This window comes from Ranitomeya imitator, chromosome 4, assembly GCF_032444005.1.
Source record: "Ranitomeya imitator isolate aRanImi1 chromosome 4, aRanImi1.pri, whole genome shotgun sequence".
In the NCBI taxonomy this organism is placed as follows: Eukaryota; Metazoa; Chordata; class Amphibia; order Anura; family Dendrobatidae; genus Ranitomeya; species Ranitomeya imitator.
This window is the reverse complement of record NC_091285.1, coordinates 152,394,236-152,420,733: the sequence shown is the minus strand read 5'-3', so window position 1 is coordinate 152,420,733 and position 26,498 is coordinate 152,394,236. Positions and strand designations below refer to the sequence as shown.

The 26,498-nt window shown below is 40.8% G+C and overlaps 1 protein-coding gene across 2 annotated transcripts in view; it reads right to left on the bottom strand.

Moving 5' to 3' along the window:
• ARHGAP26 (Rho GTPase activating protein 26) overlaps positions 1-26,498 on the bottom strand; it is a 590,718-nt gene that overhangs the window by 248,455 nt on the left and 315,765 nt on the right. For both annotated transcript variants that reach the window (XM_069764052.1, XM_069764053.1), the window contains exon 18: positions 16,307-16,466. In XM_069764052.1, coding sequence (XP_069620153.1) covers positions 16,307-16,466 — 160 coding nt within the window. The remainder of the gene's footprint in view (positions 1-16,306; positions 16,467-26,498) is intronic.

The window sequence follows — 26,498 nt, the reverse complement described above, 5'->3', positions numbered from 1 at the left end:
GCTGAGAAACATAGCCAAATTACTTATCCATCATGAAATACCATCAGGGAGTGTCTCTCTCCAATTTGTTTCTGCAGCAGAACATCCCTACACATATTGTGTATGACTATAAGAAATATGTTCACCGTAAAGAAGAACGAGGAGTCCTGAAATTGATGATATGACATCCACAGAGCCCTGATCTTAACATCATTAAATATGTCTGTGATTATTCAAAAAGACACAGAAGGCTATGTGCAAGCCTACATTCACAGAAGATCTGTGGTTAGTTCTCCAAGATGTCTGGAAAAACCTCCAGGCCAGTTCCTTCAAAACCATGAGCAAGCATACGTGGAAGAATGGATGCTTTGATGGTAAAGGGTTTTCAAACGAAATATTGATTACATTTAGATTTCTCCTTTTTCATTCAGTCTGTATTTTGCTAAATGATAAAAATAAACTAATAATTCTATTTTTGGAAGCATTCTTACTTTGCAGCATTTTTGTGTATGGTGATGATGTGTTGGAAAACATTGGTTAAGGCTTGGTTTTACATTTCATGTATGGTATTTGGTGCAGATATTTTGCACAGATTTTCCCACATGTAAAATTAACAATTTTACAGTACCAGCAAAGTGGATGAGTTTCAACTTAATTTCATCTACATGGATTTTTATTTTTAGCTTAATAAATGTGGAAATTGACTTGGTTGCATTTTTAAAACCTGCAGCATGTCAATTTATATAAAAATGTCCCTTATCAGTGCACATTTTCCATATTATTTTCAATGTGGGCCTTACATCTGCATATTAAAAAGAAAAAAAAGCACATCAACATTAAAAAAACAAGTGCCGAAAATGTGGGGCATTTTTGATGTAGAACTGCTAAAGATTGAAATAAGTCAGTAAAATCAGAACCAAACATGCAATATGTGCAACCAACAACCAGGATCACAGACTTCCTACATCTCAGCATGCCTTCCCAGGCTTATTTGCACACAATGACACCTTTTGGGGAACTAGAATTGCTGTTTATCTTCCCCTTGAGAAGTATCAGTTAACTGTTGATATACTTGTACATTTGTGTCACTTCAATTCCAAGACACAGAATGTGTATTTTATACATCCACAGTTATTCAAAACATAATGCAACTTAAATGGTACTCCGATTTAATGCTTCCATATATACATTAGATTATTCTTCTGGCTTAAAAGGGAATCTGTCAGCGGGATCAACCCTCCTAACCCATCTATATGAGCATGCAGGTCAGACAGTTAAATAAAATTATACCTTTATATCATCAATGTCATTGTCTTATTCCAGAGAAATCCACATTTTCTTAATATGTTAATTACCCGTTAAGATCTATGGGCTGGACATAGATCTCCCAGGGAATCTGCCTCCAGTGCTTATTTTAAATTAAAGGAAGATTACCAATTTACAAAATGTAGTGACTGACAGCGACAGCGTGCTCACTGATCTACATGTCTGACACTGGTAATGTGCTTTCAGTGCTGATGTGGCTTTCTTAAGAGATGATCTTTTATTTATTGGGTTCACTTTACTTTCCCATTGCCTACTCAGCTACCCATGACTGTTCGAGTTGGACTAGCTATTTTGTTGTTGTGTTTACGTTCAATCACAACTTCTTCCTCACATATTGATTCACAAGACTGACATCATTCCTGAAGGTAAGAGCTATTGTCAACTTATTCAACTTATATAAAATTATAATGCATATGCCAGAAATACCTTCCAAATCTCCTTCTTGCGATGGATTTTCAATAAAATGCAGAAATTATCCTGGGCTGCACTAATATTGGGCGTGACTTCAAACACATTTTCTGAAACCGTAGACAGATTATCACTAAATGAATAACCACCCTCATCTGCACAAATTTCTACAAGCGTCTTTGTTTTGCCAACTAATCCATGCCCATGCACTGTATGCATTGGGGCACATTAACCCAAAAGACCGCTCCTTCACTATCTTTCCTCATAGCATGCAAAAGCTACAATAGATAATTTTTTCAGGACAGCCCTTACCTTCCGCTTAATCCAAAATGTAGTTATTGAGCCTGCTTGGCCATGACCCGGTGTTAATCTCTCTTGCCTCCTTTGCTTCAACTTTTTTAGTATGTCACTCGTTTTGAAATTAATCCCTGATGAAGAGCCCCAACACAATGGAGTACCCATTTAATTATACAGATTTATTTTGTGAGAACAAACAATCTGTTTCCTCTAATGCCATACTATGGGAGATCCATAAAGCTGTTCTCTGTGATCAATATATTGCATCACCTGGACAGGCAAGCATTCAATCACCTGTGCAATACTAAGGAAATCCTGAAAACATGACCTGTTGGTGGCTCTTGAGGACCGGAGTTGGGGAAAAGAGTTGTGTTCCCATCTCTTGGGATTATTCACTTTTTGAGCAATTCTTTTTTTATTACCCAATGAAGTTTGATTCCCCAAACAATCCTTCTGAGTTTTATTTAAATTAACCCTATGAGCCTCATTGACAATTTTTTGGGGGTATTTTTTAATCTCAAATCTTTCCTTTAGAAGTTCAGATTGCTGCTCAAAGTCCAGCTCCCTCATATTGTTGTTCCTAATACGAAAGAACGGACCATAGGGGATATTATTCTTCCATTTGGTGTATTGGGCACTCTGATAGTCCAAGTACCCATTCGCATCCACTGGTTTAAAATGCGTCTTTGATTATTCTATTATTTTCATGTGTAATTTCAAGGACCAAAAAGACTATTTTCTCTTTCTCTATATTTGAGACGAAAGATATACCCCAAGTATTATCATTCAGATCTTTTACTAGTAGCTCAGCATCCTCTCTGGTACCATTTCATATGATGATCAAATCATCAATATAACGTCTATATAATATTATAATCTGTACATATCTGGGGGAGCACAGGGGCAACAGGGACTTGAATAGCCCAATAGACAGATTCGCAGATTACCCAAGTCCCCATTGCGGTCCCGTGCATCTGCAAAAACAACTGGCCCTCAAACTCAAACAGATTATGTCTGAGTATGAAGTCAAGGACTGTCACAAGAAATTCTATTTATCAGGCATATTTCCATTTTTTTGTAGATAATGTTTAGTCACATTTTTTCCTAGCTCGTGATCTATATTAGAATACAGTGCATTTACATCTAATGTAATAAACCAGTAATTTTCCTCCCAAAATTTTGTATTTAATTCATGGATGAGCTGAGTAGAATCTTTAAGATAGGAAGATAGTTCCTTAACATGTTCTTGAAAATCAAGAGCAAGAAAATGGGATAGAGGACTAGTTAGGGAATTAATCCCCGAGATAATAGGATGTCTCGGGGGATTAATAGGGTCCTTATGGACTTTGGGTAAATGATAGAAAAAAGCAGTAGAAGCCTCTCTATTAACTAAAAAGTTCATTTCCTTTTTATTCAAAATGCCTTCAGAAAAAGCCCTGTCAATTAAATCATGATATTCTTCCTTAAAGATTTTTGATGGATGTGTATCTAATTTTTTATAGTATTTACGATCAGATAAAATTTTATATGCTTCATTAATATAGGCTTCTCTGTCTTGGACAACTACCCCTCCCCCTTATCGGCTTCACGAATTACAATTTCTCTATTTGTTTTTAATTTAGGGATTGCCATTCGTTCTTTCCTCGTTATATTAGCTTTCTGAATATGGTTTTGATTTCTCTAGTCTCTCGATTTTTCTTTTTGTTTTTATTTTTTGGAAATCCTTGTGATTTAAGAGTACGAATTTCCTCGCCGGTTAATGAGAGGAACGTTTCTATATAACTCCCCCTATCGTGAACGGGATTAAAATTAGACTTCATTTTTAATTCAAGATGTATATTAGAGTCTATAGCCGTAGCCCTATTATCTGTGATTTCTGAACATGTATCTATTTTCAGATTTGAGGTATTTGCATTTTTCTTTTGGAGAATAAAATGTCTTGTAAGTGTCAATCTCCTCACAAATTTATTTAGATTGAGAAAGAGGTCAAAATTATTAACCTCCTGGCTTGTACAAAAATTAAGACCTTTTGTTCTATCAGATCTAATGGGTATTTGGACAGATTAAAAATCCTTTTTCTATTATCCATATTTTCATTATGTAGGTTTGTATCAGTTTCAACTACCAGATTGTTCTTTGACCCCATGTTTCCACTGTTACCGAGGTATCTGGATCTTTTGATATTTTTTTGAGAATTTTTGGGGGAATTTTTTCCCCCTTTAGACCCTCGGGTCCTCTATCTTTTTTTCGGGTGAATAGTTACTGGAGTGAAATATTTTGTAATCTGAGGTTGAGAGGACGAGATCGTATCTACCAGAGGGACCATAGTGGGAGCCAGATTCGACTGGCTTAAAATCGAGGGAACAATTGTTTCCACTAGGGGGGTAGGCATAAAGGACCGATCTCTAAAAAAGAGACATGGGAACTTAGTGAAATGGGTGATAGGATGGGAGCTTGAATCACCGTAGTAATCATTGAAGAGGTATCTTCAGTGCTGTGTATAGCAAGATCACGTCGATCAAAAAAACTATTATCATTATTCATAGTCTCATCTGGATTTTCAGTTCTATCCGTTGTTTTATCTAGAGAGGCTTGTGGTCCCTTTATTGGTATCATATTTGACGATGGTAATCCTGGATTAGGGGCAGGTAAATTTTGTTTTAGGGTCAAACTATAATTTTTTTCCCTGTTGCTTTCATTCAAAGTCGATAACCTATCACATCTATGCGTAGTGAATAATCGGTGTACATTCTATTTGTTTACGTTTATGTATTGCTCCTGTGTTCCCCTGATATTTATTAGGGAATGTACTCATAGATTTAGGGCCAGTATTATTTGATAACCTAGAGTTATAAAAAGTGCGTAATTGATCAACTGTATTACTTTGTTTTCTGGAGGCAAAATCTAATGGGGTAGAATGATTTACAGATCTTTCCTTGGATCTGTTGTCATCCCTACCTAAAGTGTTTTTATTTAAGACGACATCTCTCCTTAATTTTTTAGTTTTTGTTTCCATAAGATTATTTTCAAAATGTTTTAAATTAGTATTTGTGTCAGAATTCAATGCATCATAATATGGAACCATTTTGTATGGCTCAAGTTCCTTGATCAGAGATTCACATTTTTGAGTTGCCAGTAATGCAAGCTACTTTATGGCACCTATAAATGCCACCAGAAGAAATGTCAATGTTGTCAATTAATAACTCATGGACAGCAATCTACTACCTCCAATAGTACAGGAGATACCTTTCCTATAAAACATAATTTAACCTGCACTAGTGGCTATGTTATATATGTAATGACATGCAATTGGGAATTCAATTTGTTGGCTGGATCACACAGATGGTTAAATCGCGTCTAAACGCACACCGACATAATGCGAAACTTGGGCTACTGACGCATAGCCTATCAAAACATCTTTTTATAAATCATAAGAATTTTGAGATAAGTTTGACTCTTGAAGAAATTCTGCATAATGTGTCAGACAATCCATCTATTGAATAGGAAAGAGGCTTTCTGGATGTAGAGATTGCCTTCTCTGCATCCCGACGGCCTTAATGATAGATTGGAGCACATATAGAGCATTTTATTAGATCAGGACACGGTTGCTGATCAATAGAAACTTATAGAAATAATAGGGTATAAGCTATCCCTGGATAGGTACATTTTATGATATATCCTTAGGCTAGCTCATGAACTTTTGGCTAGCGAAACTAGTGTCATGAGGACCATACCATAGGGTCTTCATTGGGCGATAAGGCTAAGTTTCCATTTTTTGGTGTTTTTTTTTTCCTTAGCGGTTAAAAATGAACGCATGTAATGAGTTCTTACATAAATTAAAGATATAGAATTAACACTATGATCAAATAAATGAATAGTCTTTTCAGATTTATTTGTTTGTATAAACAGAAGAAATGTATAAAATGTATTCGTAGTACTTTTTAGATTTTTTTTTCTTTTAAAAGATGTATAATATAATACATATAATCATTGAATATATATTGTATTTATGGATGATGATATAGATACAAATTTTGTCCACATGTATTGTATTATGCTAATTAATGTTTTGTGTGTTTTTTATAATTTATATTTTATCATGTTTTTTAACTATTTAAATTTATACACGGATAAGTTAAAGCTATATACTGAAAAAACCACTAAGCAGCAAATAAGCTAATGAAGAACCACCAGGTCTTGATCAATTAACACAATTGATTATTCAAGTGGACCTGTGTAGACTATATAACTCTAGCAACCTATAAAGCAATATCATACCTGAGGAAGGCTATATTTAATAAGCATATAGCCGAAACGTGTTGTTCTATATATTGTTTTTTATTCTAAATAAATTACTGAAGAATTGTAATACCTCTGCCTGGTGCCTGTACTTGGGAGCGCTGAACAGACTGGAAGAACCTTTTTTTTTTCTGGACTTAACTCCACGGTCTCCTGGCTGAGAGATCTGTTGTATCCAGACTATAGCTGCATATCAGGGAGACAAGGCATCTCATTCAGACCACAAAGGTCGATACGCTATGACACAAGCCACACCAAAGGTGGGAAATTTAGCCTTTGAAAATTGAGTTGAACCAAATAATCTGCACTTAGATCTGCGCCCTGTTTCTTGTCTTTTCCCCTCTCCTAGACCCTGTAGCCTCGGGGTGATATTTCTCTCACCCCGTCTGCTAGAATCTTTGTGCTCCACATCAGGCTTTGTAAGTAGCCACACATGCTCCCATATGTTGATCTTCCTACGCCTATATAAGGCTTCCAAAAAAAAAAAAACACACACACCCCTGTGTCTTGGAATTAAGAGTTTGTAGTATGACTTTCAGTTCGTCTGTACACAGTTCCCGTCCACAACTTCCAAGACATTTGTGGTTTCCAGCCCCAGAGTTACATGCAAGCAGGTTTCAGTGTCAGTGCTAACTGGCTGGATTCTCCTGGACGTCTGCCATCTGACTGCAGCTTCCATGGTTTTCACAGACTTTCTAGTTACTCAGGTCTGCTACCTGTTCCCGCTCCTTTAGGACCTCTGCTGCATGTCTGGTGGTAATGATGTCTCCTAACTGCTTCCATGGTATTTGAGCTTTCTACTTATTCCCGAGTTTTGTCTGCTACCTGATTGTGATCTTCAGCAACTCTGCGCGCTGCCCGAGGACTTCAGCAACTCTGCGCGCTGCCCGAGGACTTCAGCAACTCTGCGCGCTGCCCGAGGACTTCAGCAACTCTGCGCGCTGCCAGAGGACTTCAGCAACTCTGCGCGCTGCCTGAGGACTTCAGCCACTCTGCGCGCTGCCCGAGGACTTCAGCAACTCTGCGCGCTGCCCGAGGACTTCAGCAACTCTGCGCGCTGCCCGAGGACTTCAGCAACTCTGCGCGCTGCCCGAGGACTTCAGCAACTCTGCGCGCTGCCCGAAGACTTCACCAACTCTGCACTTTGCCCGCTGCGGTTTAAAAGAAGTAGCATGACACTTCTATTTTGCGAATCTGCAGCATTTTTGTACCCATTCCATTATAGAAAACCGCAGGGGTAAAAAAACGCAGCAAATCTGCAAAAAAAAAAACGCGGAAAAAATGCACAAAAAAAACACGACAAATCCGCAGGTGCATTTTCTGCCAGGAGAGGCAGAATCAGCACCAGAAATTTCTAAGGCTAATCCGCAACGTGTGCACATAGCCTTAGTAGTCTCCAGTCTGCTTTCCATCATATGCGTGCTTCACCCACTTGCTTGTGCCAACCCGGACCTTGGGCTTAGGTGATCCACATTACCCAGTGAGCCACCTTTATACAACACAAAAACTGAAAGTGCCTTAATGTGCAGGAAAAGTGGTAGTATTAAAAAATCGTAATTTAATAATACTGAATAGCTAATATATCTATATAAAGTCAATATGAACCTATATGGCCAGTTTATAAATATATCAATATACACTGTGTGCAGAATTATTAGGCAAGTTGCATTTTAGAGGATTATTTTTATTATTGATCAACAACTATGTTCTCAATCAACCCAAAAGACTCAAATAACAAAGCTTAATATTTTTGGAAGTTGGAGTGGGTTTTTTTTTTTTAGATTTGGCTACCTTAGGAGGATATCTGTTTGTGCAGGTAACTTACTGTGCAGAATTATTAGGCAACTTAATAAAAACGAAATATATTTCCATCTCACATGTTTATTTTCACCAGGTAAACCAATATAACTGCACAAAATTTAGAAATAAACATTTCTGACATGCAAAAACAAAACCCCAAAAAATAATGACCAATATAGCCACCTTTCTTTATGATGACACTAACAGCCTTCCATCCATAGATTCTGTCAGTTGCTTGATCTGTTTACGATCAACATTGCGTGCAGCAGCCACCACAGCCTCCCAGACACTGTTCCGAGAAGTGGACTGTTTTCCCTCCCTGTAGATCTCACAATTTATGAGGGACTACAGGCTCTCTATGGGGTTCAGATCAGGTGAACAAGGGGGCCATGTCATTATTTTTTCTTCTTTGAGACCTTTACTGGCCAGCAACGCTGTGGAGTAGTTGGAGGCATGCAATGAAGCATTGTCCTGCATGAAAATCATGTTTTTCTTGAACGATAGCGAGTTCTTCCTGTACCATTGCTTGAAGAAGTTGTGTTCCAGGAACTGGCAGTATGTCTGGGAGTTGAGCTTCACTCCATCCTCAACCCGAAAAGGTCCCACAAGTTAATCTTTGATGATACCAGCCCATATCAGTACCCCACCTCCACCTTGCTGGCGTCTGAGTCGGAGTGGAGCTCTCTGCCCTTTACTGATCCAGACTCTGGCCCATCCATCCATCTTGCCCATCAAGAGTCACTCATTTCATCAGTCCATAAAACCTGTGAAAAGTCAGTCTTAGGATATTTCTTGGCCCAGTCTTGACATTTTATCTTATGTTTCTTGTTCAAAGGTGGTATTTTTCAGCCTTCCTTACCTTGGCCATGTCCCTGAGTATCGCACACCTTGTGCTTTTTGTTACTCCAGTAACGCTCTGAAATATGGCAAAACTGGTGGCAAATGGCATCTTAGCAGCTTCACGCTTGATTTTCCTCAATTCATGTTGGCTATTTGCCATGAAACGCTTGATTGTTCGGTGATCACGCTTCAAAAGTTTGGCATTTTCAAGACTGCTGCATCCCTCTGCAAGACATCTCACAATTTTAGACTTTTCAGAGCCCGTCAAATCTCTCTTCTGACCCATTTTGCCAAAGGAAAGGAAGTTGCCTAATAATTAAGCACACCTTATATAAGGTTATGACGTCATTAGACAACACCCCTCCTCACCCCTCCTTACAGAGATGCACATCACCTGATTCACTTAATTGTTAGTTGGCTCTCAAGCCCGAACAGCTTGGAGTAGGACAACATGTATAAAAAGTATAATGTGATCAGAAATACAACTTGCCTAATAATTCTGCACGCAGTGTATCTCATTTATAACCGCTATAAAATTATATGTGCAAAATTATACAATTAAATCAAAATAGTAACATGCACATCAGAAGGGATATATATCAATAAACCAGAATGGCAAATAATTTTAAAATGACAAGTGCTATATTAATAACTGATATATAACCATATGTGAAAAACAATACAAAAAATAGAAAGGCAATAGTAATATGCACTTCAAAAAGGATATATATCAGTAAACCAAAGTAGCAAATGAAACACAGAATTGTAAAGAAAATGCTGAAAGTATACTGACCACACAATGCCTGCATGTGCATATTCACATGTTTTGTGAGGTGCATATTACTATTACCTTTTTATCTATTTATATTATTTTGCACATTATGTTTTATATCAATTATAGATGAGTATTTCTATACTGACCATAATGATTTATATTGATTCTGCCTTCATGTCTAAGCTGTTATGTTACCTCTGGGCATACTATATTAATATAGCAATTGTCACTTTAAATTTATTTGCTATTCTGGTTTATTGATATATATCCCTTCTGACGTGCATGTTACTATTTTGATTTGCTTGTACCATTTTGCACATGTAATTTTACAGCAGTTATAGATGAGCTAGAATGATATATTTATATACTGGCCATATAGGTTCATATTGACTTTATATATAGAGATATTAGTTACTAGATGGTGACCCGATTCTAACGCATCGGGTATTTTAGAATCTGTATGTAATTTATTTATAGTTTTCAGAATAATGCAATTCACACACAGGATTCGGCCGGCCACGACCAATTACCGAAGTGTGGTTCAAATTGCCACGTAGTATATTGCCCAGACACGTAGTTTATTGCACAGCCACATAGTATGTAGCACAGCCCACGTAGTATATTGCCCAGCCACGTAGTATATAGCACAGCCACGTAGTATATAGCACAGCCACGTAGTATATAGCACAGCCACGTAGTATATAGCACAGCCACGTAGTATATAGCACAGCCACGTAGTATATAGCACAGCCACGTAGTATATAGCACAGCCACGTAGTATATAGCACAGCCACGTAGTATATAGCACAGCCACGTAGTATATAGCACAGCCACGTAGTATATAGCACAGCCACGTAGTATATAGCACAGCCACGTAGTATATAGCACAGCCACGTAGTATATAGCACAGCCACGTAGTATATAGCACAGCCACGTAGTATATAGCACAGCCACGTAGTATATAGCACAGCCACGTAGTATATAGCACAGCCACGTAGTATATAGCACAGCCACGTAGTATATAGCACAGCCACGTAGTATATAGCACAGCCACGTAGTATATAGCACAGCCACGTAGTATATAGCACAGCCACATAGTATATAGCACAGCCACGTAGTATATAGCACAGCCACGTGGTATATAGCACAGCCACGTAGTATATAGCACAGACACATAATATATAGCACAGACACATAGTATATAGCACAGACACGTAGTATATAGCACAGACACGTAGTATATTGTCCAGCCACGTAGTATAATGCACAGCCACGTAATATATTGCACAGCCACATAATATATAGCACAGAGACGTAGCATATAACACAACCCATGCAGTATGTAACACAGGCCACACAGTATATAGCACAGCAATGTAGTATATTGCCCAGCTACGTAATATGTTTCACAGCCACATAGTATATTGCACAGCCACATAGTATATTGCACAGCCACATAGTATATTGCACAGAGACTTAGTATATAACACAACCCATGCAGTATATAACACAGGCCACGTAATATATAGCACAGCCGTGTAGTATATAACACAGCCGTGTAGTGTATAGCACAGACACGTAGTGTATAGCACAGACACATAGTATATTGCAAAGCCACGTAATATATTGCACAGCAACGTAATATATTGCACAGCCACGTAGTATATTGCACAGCCACGTCGTATATTGCACAGCCACGTCGTATATTGCACAGCCACATCGTATATTGCACAGCCACGTCGTATATTGCACAGCCACGTCACGTCGTATATTGCACAGCCACGTCGTATATTGCACAGCCACATCGTATATTGCACAGCCACGTCGTATATTGCACAGCCACGTCACGTCGTATATTGCACAGCCACGTCACGTCGTATATTGCACAGCCACGTCACGTCGTATATTGCACAGCCACGTCACGTCGTATATTGCACAGCCACGTAGTATATTGCACAGCCACATAGTATATTGCACAGCCACGTAGTATATTGCAGAGACGTAGTATATAACACTGCCCATGCAGTATAGAGCACAGCGATGTAGCATATTGCCCAGCCATGTAATATATTGCCTAGCCACGTAGTATATAGCACAGCCCACATAGTATACAGCACAGAGATGTAGTATATAGCACAGCCCACGCAGTATCTAATACAGCCAACATAGTATATAGCAATGTGGGCACCATATCCCTGTTAAAAAAAGAATTAAAATTAAAAAAAAAAGTTGTATACTCACCCTCCGTTGGCCCCCCGAATCCAGCCAAGGCGTTTACCGATGCTTCTTGCGATGCTCCGGTCCCAAGAGTGCATTGCGGTCTCGTGAGATGATGACGTAGCGGTCTCGCGTGACCGCTACGTCATCAGCTTGCGAGACCGCAATGCATGGACCGGTCACCGGAGTGTCGTTAGGAGCGGGAAAGGCGCCGGAAGGTGAGTATATGATGATTTTTTTTATTATTATTATTATTTTTAACATTAGATCTGTTTACTGTTGATGCTACATAGGCAGCATCAATAGTAAAAAGTTGGTCACACAGGGTTAATAGCAGCGTTAACGGAGTGCGTTACACCGCGGCATAACACGGTCCGTTAACGCTGCCATTAACCCTTTGTGAGCACTGACTGGAGGGGATTATGGAGCGGGCACTGACTGCGGGGAGTAAGGAGCAGCCATTTTGCCGCCAGACTGTGCCCGTCGCTGATTGGTCGCGGCAAAATGGCCACGACCAATCAGCCACTTGGGATTTCCGTGACAGACAGAAGTACAGACAGAAAGACGAAGTGACCCTTAGACAATAATATAGTAGATTCAGTATTGTTATTAAATTATAATTTTTGATACTGCGACTTTTCCTGCACATTGAGGAATTCTTTCCCATTATGTTTTAATTCTGCTTTTAATATGTAACTAATAAATTTAATTTTATCTGATACCCTGGTTATGTGTCACATTTATACAGTGAAGGAAATAAGTATTTGATCCCTTGCTGATTTTGTAAGTTTGCCCACTTACAAAGACATGAACAGTCTATAATTGTATGGGTAGATTAATTTTAACATTGAGAGACAGTATCAAAAACAAAATCCAGAAAATCACATTGTATAAATTATATACATTTATTTGCATATTGCAGTGAGAAAGATCCCCTGCCAACCATTAAGAGTTCTGGTTTGTACAGACCAATTAGACGCTCCTAATCAACTCGTTACCTGCATTAAAGACAGCTGTCTTACATAGTCACCTTTATAAAAGACTCCTGTTCACAAACTCAATTAGTCAGTCAGACTAACCCTTACAACTTGGGCAAGACCAAAGAGCTATCTACGGATGTCAGGGACAAGATCATAGACCCGCACAAAGCTGGAATGGGCCTACAAAACCATAAGTAAGATGCTGGGCAAGAAGGAGACAACTGTTGGTGCAATAGTAAGAAAATGTTAGAAATACAAAATGACTGTCAATCGACATTGACCTGGTGCACCATGCAAAATCTCACCTCATGGGGTATCCTTGATCATGAGGAAGGTGAGAGATCAGCCTAAAACTACATGGGGGAAACTTGTTAATGAACTCAAGGCAGCTGGGATCACAGCCACCAAGAAAACCATTGGTAACACATTACGCTGTAGAAGTTTAAAATCTTGCAATGCTCGCAAGGTTCCCCTGCTCAAGAAGGCACATGTGCAGGCCATCTCAAGTTTGCCAATGAACACCTGGATGATTCTGTGAGTGATTGGGAGAAGGTGCTGTGGTCAGATGAGACAAAAATTGAGCTCTTAGCATTAACTCAACTCACCTTGTTTGTAGGAATAGAAATGCTGCCTATGACCCAAAGACGACCATCCCCACTGTCAAACATGGAGGTGGAAACATTATATTTTGGGGGTGTTTCTCTGCTAAGGGCACAGGACTACTTCATCGCATTAATAAGAGACAATGACCCATAGAAAACTTAGGAAGGGAGTTAAAGTTCCGAGTTGCCAAGCGACAGTCTCAAAATCTTAATGATTTAGAGACGATCTGCAAAGATTTAGTGGACCAAAATTCCTCCTGACATGTGCGCAAACCTCATCATCAACTTCAAAAAACGTCTCACTGCTGTGCTTGCCTACTAGGGTTTTGCCACCAAGTATTTAGTCTGGTTTGCCAGAGGAATCAAATACTTATTTCTCACTGCAAAATGCAAATAAATTTATATAATTTTTACAATGTGATTTTCTGGATTTTATTTTTGATATTCTATTTCTCAATGTTAAAATTAACCTACCCTTAAAATTATAGACTGTTCATATCTTTGTCAGTGGGCAAACTTACAAAATCAACAAGGGGTCAAATGCTTATTTCCTTATTGCCAAGACAATGTGAATAATGAAGGCAGACAAATGCTATGGTAAAAATGGAATATCAAAGATTTCAAGGAGAAAATACTCGGAGAGTCTTGGGCTATTAGTTATATGGATAACACTATCAAACATTTGGAAAAGATAGTTGAAATGTCATAGCCTCCAATGAGTCAGCTTTCTCGTTGCTTTGTACCTTGTTTGCATTCACAGGGATCATAGTGAGGCTATAATTTTCAGCTGCTTCTAAGTTGATATATGCAGAGACCACACATTGATCCGTCAGTGCTCCTGGATGAACTATGAGCCAAGCTTGCATTGATCAATCTGAGATTTATTGGTCTTAAAATGCAAGTTCAAGTTTAACTTAATCAATAATGAACTTTTAAGCTGATGCCACTGTATCCTCCAATCTTTCTTATAGAAAGAAACCTCAGAAAACATCTATTTACTTCTTGACAACCTGCATACATAAACACCATATTTTAATAATGTTCTTGGTCTAATTACATGTTTAATGACTATATTGTATTTGTTCTGTCAAATCATTTGTCCTTGTGGTTCTACTAATCTGCTCAAATGTAATCTGGTCCCCAATGCCCTGGCATTGTGCCCAGTGTACAAAAATGCACTGTCAAAATTACTTCTGTATTCATTAAAATCAAAATAGATTACAATATAAAAGCACTTTGTGTATTATATTTTTTGCTCAATTGCCACAATATATCTTACCTTAAGTAGAGATTCCTCCACGAACACATCAAAATTATTGAGAATTTAGAAAAGAATACACTATAATTATTTACCCATTATAATAAAATAGGTGTATTTAATTTGGTTAAAAATTGATTTTTTTGCTTCTGGAAGCAGTTTTCCGAATGATAAAGCAGGTTTTTTTTTCACGGTCATCTAAAATATTTGATGTAGTATTAAGTTTAGTTGGATCAATGCATCTAGATTAAATAATAAACCAACTGTGCAAACAGTGATGATTGAAAATCTTAAGACTCATGTGATCCCATGGACCCAGCCTACAAACAGATCTGTATGTAGTCTGATACTGTTCTGAAACTTGTCCTTTTTTGGTGCAGACTTGCCCACTCTACTTCTACTACGTCTGAGTGTCCGCCTCCAATAGGTGTACACGGCTCAAAATTATGCATATAATAGCACACGTTCACCATCGGCACCATTATAGTCTATGACCATTCAGCGCATATGCCCGAATCCCATTTTGTGGGGGGTTCGAACGCAGTGTGAAAGCTCCCTGAATTTACTTATGTATTGTCGTTAGTCTTGTGCAGTGCTTCTATATCATACTGAGAAATGCACAGCAGAAACTTGTACTACACAAAGGAAACAGTTGTTTTCCAATGGGATACTTGAAGGAGAAAAAAATTGTGTATAAGATTCAGAACAAGTGTTTGCATTAAAATACATTAACAAAAATAGTATATAAAATGTTTTTTAATACAATTTATTTTTTTTTATATTGGCCAGGGGCGTTCTGACCTGAACTTGACAGCCTCATTCAGGAGTTTTTGCTGATGTAGCATTAAAGGGAATCAGTCCCTAGATTTTTGCTACCTCATCTGAGTCCAGCAAAATGTAGAGAAGAGACCCTGATTTCAGCTGGGTGCAGCAGTTGTGGTACAACTTTTTAGATGTAGCACAGCTTAGGAAGCTAACCACGCCCACACCACTGATTAGCAGCTCGCTGTGCACATTGTATATTGACATTAAGCTGCTAATCAGTGCTGGGGGTGTGGTTGGACCAGGATGCATGCACACGTTAGTATGGAAGTGATAATCTGCTGATAAAACAACAACAACGCACAGCCTAAACAGGGACACATCCTTAAAATTGAAGCCGCTACCTCATTCTGCCCTCAGATTACATAGCGAAAACCTGCTGACGGATTCCCTTTAAGCTTTGCTTCACATCCTAAAATATCCTCATTTGTTTACTGCCTGCATTCTGAGGAAGTCATTTTTAGGACTAGAGAGGGATTCATAGTTGGTCTGATACTCAAAGTAGTGCTGTAAGATATCTGACAGTTTTCACAACTTGCTACTCTGGGAATTACATTCTCTTTAGGGATGTGGCCATCTGTGATAACATAAATAACATCCAAGACATAAAACACAACGACCTTTTATGCCATTATCAACGTAGCTTTCTTAGGTAGTATAAGATACACAACTACATGAACCAAAGAAGGCAAGATAGTTTTACCTTTTCGTGGTTTTCAATAATTATTTCCACCACAATGTTTTGGAATTTGATATCCATGATGGCTGCTACAGTTTCTTCCTGGGGTCGTAGTAGAGTAGGGCCAAACACTACGCCTAAGTTGGCAACAGTCATCAAGTTTTGCTTGTGGTTAGCAGCAACACTGAAAGTAGGAACATAAAATAGCTCAAGAGTTGGTATATTAGGATCAAAGCAAACCCAATTTTACATTGAATGACTGACGGGGGAACCTTCTAAAGGCTCTAAAAATGGGATTCAGACAGAACCCCGACTAAGTCATAAACTTGGATGGTAAACATAATTAAACACGATGTGGAAACAGTATAAGAAAATACAAGTCTGTTTCAAACAACAAATCTTTTAATAGAAAATAAGCCTTTCAAAACAGCTGGTATACATATATATATTTTCTTACGCTAGGTGGGCTGTAGTAATACCATGCTAATAGAACAGTTTCTTTGTGGACATCAATGGAAAATTACAAGCTAACAAAACAACGAGTCTTGATGAATCTTTTCTATTTCTAGTAGAGATCTATAACGGCCTTTGTAAAAAGAAACATCTAAAATAGAACATGTTTAATCATTAACGTTGAACTTGCAGTTTTAGCAAATGTGTTGACAACTGTGGCCACTGCAATGATCGTGAATTACATGGAATAAATGTAGAGATGCACCCTAGCCATGCTTATATTGCAATGTCAGGTATAGAAAGTAACTTCTGCTTACAGATGAAACTTGGAAAATTAGTCAATGCCACACAACATAAATCCATAATACCAGGAGAGAAAACAAACATAGGTGGCTATTCAAGTATCAAGGTCACACAGCAGTCAACAGTATAAAGGTCTCTGAATAATGCAGAAATATCACGTGTAGACTCATAACAGCACAAATAGTAATGGTTTTATTGATAACAAATGATAAAGATTCATTATCACATTTCGCTAAAGTAATATAACAGAGCACTGAAGTAAAGGCAGTTAAAGGTTTGTCTAGGTTTATGCATTGCGTCCGCTTTGGACGCAGAGGACATGTGCTGCGTCCAAAGCGCTGCCGGTTCTGGACAGTGGAAACATACCCTGAAAATATTTCTTAGATCATAATTTTTAATAATTACCTGTTGATAATCAACAAGTGCAAAGAATTCATAAAAGGGACTATTAGATGGGTGTAATTGCTCCCACCAGTTTTTTTTTTTTTTCCGACAGTCACATCATATAACCCCTAAAAGCTCTCACATTGCTGTTGATAAAACAATGATAAAAGTTACTGCTCTTAATATAACAAACATTTTTATTGTATTTTATAGTAAAAACAGAGGAATAAAATAGATTCCTCAATATTGAACTTGCAGCAGCAAAATGGAAAAGTTGTGGACTTTTCAGTATGCCATCATTTGCATATCATTAACATGTCAATTAATCCTGTGATTTCTAGAATTCCACAATTTTTCCTTTTTGCTAATGCAATGTCAATGTTGAGTGTATAAAAAATAATACCTATTTAGTATCAGTTGTGACAGCCAGGAAGAGAGGCCTGAAACTGTCTCGAACAGGGGCCCTAACTATCCCTATTCCTTCAGTACTCTTGATGGTAGAGAGGCCTGAGTCTCTAACCTGTTAAGCCCTGATCTATCCCCTCCCCCACCTCATGAGGCCTGGGTCAAAACAATAAAGGTGAATAAGACACAAAGACAAAATAAGGATAACAGAAAGCAGCAAATATACAAACACTCACCAAAGGTAAAGAGATATATAGAGAAGGATAGCAATGTACCAACAAAATGGGAATGGGGCAATGACGAAAACACACACAATAACAGGAAGAAAATTTCCAGTAGCAACAATTAACACCTATTCAGCATAGCATCTCCAAGGAGATAGGAAGCAAAGCTTTTTACTGGCAAGACAGAGAAGGTCTGGCCAAATATTATTAACAGAGGTAATGAACAGAATAGAATCAGCTGAAAATAAAGCTGCAAGTTTCTGACCAGCATAGAAAGGGTCGTTATCCTCTTCAGCACCAAAGGAAACCAAATAAATTTAATATGGGACTCAAACAGACCGGGTAAATGTAAGATCTGTGTTTCACAATACCAAGTGATCTTCTAACCCAAGATCTCCCAGGAGGACGTGACACACTTGTGACACCTTTCTGCTTGCTGCAGAAACAATTTCATTCAGTTGAACGAAAATACATTTTCAGTTGTAGACATTTTTAAAATAAAAGTTGTGGTATGTGATTTTGCCATTATAAAAAAATATCATATTGTAGATTACAAATATACAGTGGGGAAAAAAAGTATTTAGTCAGCCACCAATTGTGCAAGTTCTCCCATTTAAAAAAAGATGAGAGAGGCCTGTAATCACAGGTAAACCACAACTATGAGAGTCAAAATGAGAAAATCATCTTGTCTGATCTGGCAAAATTTATTTTGCAAATTATGGTGAAAAATAAGTATTTGGTCACCTAAAAACATGCAAGATTTCTGTCTCTCACAGACCGGTAACTTCCTCTTTAAGAGGCTCCTCTGTCCTCCACTCATTACCTAATATATAAACACTTTTTCAGAAAGAATGGCATTTCTGTCAATGATGCCCAAAACTAGTAATAGATAAGGTGAGGAACCACTCGCGCCTTTGTGCCACACCTCTAGGGCTGCTCATTAAATCCTACTTAAATGCCTCAAACAAGTCACTAACAGCAGCAGTGAAATAATTTGCCAGTTTAGCAGTGGTATTACACACTTTCCAACTGGCCATCAGGCAGAAAACACTATAGTAAAACCTTTATGTGCTGCATGAGATTTCTGTGAGCCAAGATGAAAAGGTGATATATGGTCTAACAATGGTCAGTGTGGCAGTGTGAATTAGAGTTCAGTACACTTGTCACCATAGACCAGAAATGAAATATACCACTGATACAGGGAATTTAGTCACAAAATATATACAGTAATAATTATTAATAAACAAGCTCCGTTAGGTACGACACCACATAGAAATTATTTTTAGACTAACGCCATAGTGAATTCTAGACAATGCCTATGTTTACCCGCCTACATGGCACTGCAATGTATGTGTTACCATGGCAAATGCTGCTTTATTATAAGTACAGGAATACAGAGGTTACAAGTTCAGCGCACACCTACAGATGAATTTTCAAAAGCATCATTATAATATATTAAAACAAAGCACAGACAACCTTCTTAAGCGGAATGTTTTACATATACCTCTACAATCAGATCTTTAAGATGTAATATGTAGATTTCTTAACCTTACAGGGTATACATCTTTAGAGTAGACAACCCCAAGCCAAAGCTAAGAAACAGATTTCTTATTAAACAAGAGTAAACAAAATACCAATGTTATTGTGACATTCCCTAATCAACAATCCTGTATACACATTGCTGTTATCAGCAGTGCTGTAGACTTTAGAAGGAGACAAATAAGGACTGGACTGCCCAATATGACGATCAGTTGAGGTCCCGTTGGTTGGACTAGTCTGGAATTTCTAATTGCTTCAGAATATAATACCCTTTTAAAGCACATTCCTTTAGCAAAAGTAAAAAAAAATTGCCTGATGCAATCCACTCAGGTTTGAGTTGCTAATATTTCTTTGAAACCTGCTTAGTGAACATTTTTTATTTTAATCTCAAACGGAAAGTAAAGAAACTTTGCAAACAGTCGAATCTTCTGTTTCAAGGCTTCTGCTATGCATTTCCAAGGTAACAGACTATAAACACTTCCTGTGTCTTGTCTTGAAGTTATATTGCCATCCAATGTTATTTTAGTTTTTTTGATAAACTCGCAAATAGAAGTCCGTAAAAAGGATTCAGCATTTTTTTCATCCCCGCAACGCAAGACCATAGAGTTTTATTTTTTCTATTGCCATAACTTTATTAATATTAATGCCAATATTGGGGAACATAGAATGCATTCTATAATATAATAAATGTTTTTAGTGACAAGTTGGCTTTATTTTTACAGTGATGATGACAAATGGGTTGTAGCTTTCATTATTATTATTATTATACATTTATATAGCATCATTTATTCCATGGCGCTTTACATGTGAAAAGGGGCAAATATAGACAAGCACAATAAACATGAGAAATACAAGGCACACACAAGTACAGAAGGAGAGAGGACCCTGCCCGTGAGGGCTGAGAGTCTACAGGGGATGGGTGAGGATACACTAGGAGAGGGTAGAGCTGGTCGTGTGCGGTTCAGCAGACTAAGGATCACTGCAGATTGTAGGCTTGTCGGAAGAGGTGGGTCTTCAGGTTCTTTTTGAAGCTTTCTGTGGAAGGCATGAGTCTGATGTGTTGGGGTAGAGAGTTCCAGAGTATAGGGGAAGCACGGGAGAAGTCTTGTATGCGGTTGTTGTAAGAAGAGATAAGAGGGTAGCAGAGAAGGAGATCTTAAGAGGATCGAAGGTTGCGTGTGGGTAAGTACCAGGAGACCACGTCACAGATGTATCAAGGAGACAGGTTGCGGATGGCTTTGTATGTCATAGTAAGGGTTTTGAACTGGAGCCTCTGGACAATAGGAAGCCAGTGAAAGACTTGGCAGAAAGGAGAGGCTGGGGAATAAAGGGTAGACAGGTGGACTAGTCGGGCAGCAGAGTGCAGGATGGATTGGAGTGGTGCCAGAGTGCTGGGGGGGAGGCCAGAGAGTAGGAGGTTGCAGTAATCGAGGAGGGAGATAAGGACGTGCACTAGCGTTTTTCTGCTTTCATGGTCAAGAAATGCACGGATCCGGGAAATTTTTTTGAGTTTGAGGAGGCAAGGGCATGGATATGGGGCTTGAAAGAGAGGGCAGAGTCAAGGATCACCCCGGGGCACCGAGCATGCGGGACTGGGGAAAGAGAGCAGCCATTGACATTCTTGGATAGGTTTGGTGAAGGGGTAGAGTGAGAAGGGGGAAAGATGATGAATTCTGTTTTGTCCATGTTCAGTTTTAGAAAGCAAGCAGAAAAGAAAGCTGAAATAGCAGACAGACATTGTGGGATTTTAGTAAGTAAGGAGGTGAGGACGGGTCCAGATAGTTGGATCTGCGTGTCATCGGCGTATAGATGACACTGCAAACTGTGGGATTCTATGAGCTGCCCCAGGCCAAAGGTGTAGATGGAGAAGAGCAGGGGCCCTAGAACTGAGCCTTAGGGAACACCGACAGGGGGCAAGGTGGTGAGGGAGACAGTGAATGTTCGATCTGTTAGATATGACGAGATCTAGGGTAAGGCCAAGTCTGTGATGCCAAGAGATGAGAGAATCTGTAGCAGGAGGGAGTGGTCCACAGTGTCGAAGGCAGAAGACAGGTCCAGAAGAAGGAGGACAGTAGTGTGGCTTGCTCTTGGCGGTTAGTAGGTCATTGGTGACTTTAGTTAGGGCAGTTTCAGTTGAGTGATGCAATCGGAAGCCAGATTGTAACCAGTCAAAAGAGGGAACAGGAGGAGACGTAGGAAGACAGTTCAAGATGGACATGCTGTTCCAGTAGTTTTGAGGTGTAAGGGAGAAGAGATATTAGTCGATAGCTAGACACAGACGATGGGTCGAGGGAGGGCTTTTTGAGGATGGGTGTGATCGACGCATGCTTGAACGATGAGGGGAAGACACCTTTGTGAGAGAGATTGAAGAGGTGTGTTAGGGTTGAGATGAAGACTGTGGCAAGGTTAGGGATGAGGTGTGATGGGAGCAGGTGAATCATGCAAGTGGTGAGGTGTGATCTTGACAGGAGAGTGAAGAGCTGATCTTCTTTCATGGAGAAGTTAGTTTTGGAGGAACAGGGCTGAGCAGTTAAGAGAGGCATTGGGGGATGTGGGCCAAAGCTTTCTCTGATTGTATCGATCTTCTGCTTAAAGAGAGGCAAAGTCTTCAGCAGAAATGAGGAGCACCAAATTATAGTTACATGTCTGATATTGATGAACACTTTACTATTCCAATTTGAGATATAAGATGAACCTCAATGTATCCATTTTATGCTGCATAGATGATTTCTTGAATGAATTAATTCCTTCAAGGTCCTAATACTGGATATTGTACATGCTATTTTTAGTTTCTACCACCAACTTTACTGGCTCGGTTGATCGTTTGGCTGGATCTCTGATACACAGTATCTGAATGAGTACTGCTGTGTCTTCTGTGAGAGAGCCATGCTAACTCCTAATGGTCAGTATCAGTGTCTCATTCAGAGACCTTGTGGGTATAGGAGTAGCGTAGTGCAATTAGGTAAGGTGTGCCAGTGTCACGCTCGCGCCCTGACTGGTGGGCGTGAGCTCGAAGGGTTTGTGGCCCCACTGTGCCACAAACCAGACTACCCTGGAAGGGGCGTGACTATGACAGCTGCCTGGGTTTTCACTGGAGCCTCTGATGGTGAGGTCAGGCTTGTGCAGCAGGCAGCTGCCAGGTGCTACTCCAGGGTGGTGTCTGGCTGTAGCTGCTGATCCCACTTGGGAGACAGGAACACCAGGATTGGTGCGGGCATTAGGCAGGACTGGCAGAAGAGCACGGCTGGAACTCAGACGAGTAGGCTGGCAGAGACACGGCAGAGAACACAGGACTGGCTAGGACAGCAGGAACACAGGACTGGAAGGCAGGGCAGGAACGGCAGGACTGGCAGGAACACAGGATTGGGAGGCACTGCAGAGAACACAGGACTGGAAGGCAGGGCAGGAACGGCAGGACTGGCAGGAACACAGGATTGGTTGATGTGGTATATGAAGGAACAGGTAGGGGCCTGTTCACACTGGAGGTGCAGGAACAGATATGTAGTTTGGAGGAACAGGTAGGGACCTGTTCACACTGGAGGTGCAGGAACAGATATGAAATATGAAGGAGCAGGTAGGGACCTGTTCACACAGGAGGTGCAGGAAAGGAAACAAGCAGAAAGGAATGAGGTATGAAGAAACAGGTAAGGACCTGTTCACACAGGAGAGGAGTGCAAGACTGCAGATAGGAGTGGAAAAGCAGCAAGAGATAGCGTAGCAACAAAAGCTGAGCAGAGCCACAAAGAATGTGGAGAGAAGCTGCAGCAAGAGATACTGCAGAAGCTAAGCAGAGTGGAACCGCAAGAATTGCAGAGAGGAACTGCAGAAAGAGGTTTCTGCGGCAATGGGAGCGGAGCAGAGTAGAACGGAGCAGAACCGCAGGAGTGCGGAGATGTGTGGAGACATCGTCACAGTTTCCCCATCTTCAGTGACGTCAGCACATATTGACTCGATGACTAGCAGACCAGCTGAAGAAGATGACACTGCTGAAAGCCTGTGATGCATGGGAACCAGACACTTCTCAAGACTGGGTAAGTTCAAACGAAGCACTTTACTGGAACTCTTGACCAGAGCGGGTGGTAGAGTCCTTGGCTCAGAATGACCCATGGGCATAACAGACAGCATATGGAAAACAAACTTCTTCGTGTATAAGGCTCCAACTTGGAGCTGTAGTTGTCCTTGCAGGACTAGACTGCTCTTTAGCAGGGCTCGGCCATTATCAGGCAACGCCCACACCGGGTTCTGGAGCTGTAGAACGGAGACCATACACTGACTCCGAATGATAGGTGGCTCAAACACACCAAAGCTCCCAGAAGGCAGAGAAACAGTCATTAACTTTGACGGAGAGGAAGTACTCTCGCCAGGGGCAGCCTCTCCTACTGGCCCAGGGTTTGGGAGTACAGGCTTCACAGGGCAAAGACCATCTGAATGTTCTTTACCACCACAGGGATACCGTATTTCAATCTCAGCACCAGATTCAGGCTGCAGATTTGCCAGACCCCTCTTATTAGACCTCTTGGATCTTGCTCGGGTGGCCGTTTTGGCGGGTTGTGGAACAGATGAGTCTTGGACGGTAATGGACGGAAGTGACGGTTTACCTACAGGTTTCTTTCGTCTGGACCGTCTCTGTGAGCTTGAAGGGGAAGACTTTTCAGGAGATGCAGTACTTGGCTCATCGAAGGCTTTACAGAAGGCCACCAGGAAGGCCGGCAGATTTGAGATGATGGGGTCCCCTGCTTCCCAAAGGGGGTCGCACCACATCAAAGCATCTCCTCTAAGGTAGGCCATTAAGAAACCTACTTTCAACCAGTCAGTGGGGAATTGGGTAGCATGCCACTTGAAATAACGCAAGCACCGCTCCAGAAACACACGACATTGCTTTGGGTCCCCATAGTAGCATGGAGGATCTGCTGGCTTGGATTCGTCATTAGGAGCGTAGGCTTGAAGTTGATCAAACAGCTCATTAGAGATGACAATAGGGGATGGAGCAGTGAAGGACTGGCTTTCAGACTGGGCAAACATTTTCCTCGGAGGCCAATACTGGCAAGAAGAGAGTTCATCTTGCTCCGAGAGCGAAGGCACATGGGACTCAGCGGGGACCATGGCCTGTGCAAACTGTCACGCTCGCGCCCTGACTGGTGGGCGTGAGCTCGAAGGGTTTGTGGCCCCACTGTGCCACAAACCAGACTACCCTGGAAGGGGCGTGACTATGACAGCTGCCTGGGTTTTCACTGGAGCCTCTGATGGTGAGGTCAGGCTTGTGCAGCAGGCAGCTGCCAGGTACTGCTCCAGGGTGGTGTCTGGCTGTGGCTGCTGATCCCACTTGGGAGACAGGAACACCAGGATTGGTGCGGGCATTAGGCAGGACTGGCAGAAGAGCACGGCTGGAACTCAGACGAGTAGGCTGGCAGAGACACGGCAGAGAACACAGGACTGGCTAGGACAGCAGGAACACAGGACTGGAAGGCAGGGCAGGAACGGCAGGACTGGCAGGAACACAGGATTGGGAGGCACTGCAGAGAACACAGGACTGGAAGGCAGGGCAGGAACGGCAGGACTGGCAGGAACACAGGATTGGTAGATGTGGTATATGAAGGAACAGGTAGGGGCCTGTTCACACTGGAGGTGCAGGTACAGATATGTAGTTTGGAGGAACAGGTAGGGACCTGTTCACACTGGAGGTGCAGGTACAGATATGTAGTTTGGAGGAACAGGTAGGGACCTGTTCACACTGGAGGTGCAGGAACAGATATGAAATATGAAGGAACAGGTAGGGACCTGTTCACACAGGAGGTGCAGGAAAGGAAACAAGCAGAAAGGAATGAGGTATGAAGAAACAGGTAGGGACCTGTTCACACAGGAGAGGAGTGCAAGACTGCAGATAGGAGTGGAAAAGCAGCAAGAGATAGCGTAGCAACAAAAGCTGAGCAGAGCCACAAAGAATGTGGAGAGAAGCTGCAGCAAGAGATACTGCAGAAGCTAAGCAGAGTGGAACCGCAAGAATTGCAGAGAGGAACTGCAGAAAGAGGTTTCTGCAGCAATGGGAGCGGAGCAGAGTAGAACGGAGCAGAACCGCAGGAGTGCGGAGCAGCGGTAAAGCTACCAAGATACAGGGCAGGCAGAGCCGCAAGAGTGCGGAGTGTAAGCAGACTGACAACACAAGGAAAGACACAGCAGGGAAGGAAGCCACAGACAAGGAGACCGAGATAAGACTAAGTACAGACAAGGCAATGGAACAAGACACAGGGACAAAGACACAGGGACCAGGATATTCTGCCTCCTGGAGGGCGGGCTACAAGATCAAGGCAATAGCACAGAGAAAAGCCTCCAGAGAGGGAGTAACTCAGAGCAGGACCTGGCAAACTCAGAAGCAAGAAACAAACTGAGCTAACACATTGCACAGGCCCAGACCATAGGGTGGAGCTGCACTATATACAGGAGGCCTCTTGATAATTTGGTCAGGAACTGATTAGACAGATGCACCTGATTCCTATAAGAACCAGAGAGTTCAGGCGCCGGCCCCCTATACACATAGCCATGATGCATGCAGAGAGCAGAGACACAGAACATGGAGCTGGCATGAAACAGAAACCACATCATGGCCTGGAGCAGTGGGTAAGATTGTGTGAGAGATGTGAGGCCATGACGTGATGCCAGCAGAGTTGTTACAGCCAGCATTGCTCTGAGATCATTTCAACTCAGGGTTTCGTCCCTGATGCGTCTTTTGCCGGGGGAAACGGCTTTCTTTAAGGGTCTCCAACAGCTCCATAATTTAACATGCGCTAACCTAACCTATATTGCCTGTCAGCTACAACAATCAGGTTTAAGGTTAATCTGTAGGTAACAACTATTATAAGGGTTTCATACACTATAAGCTCTGTCTAAAATGTACAAGCCTATAATATCCT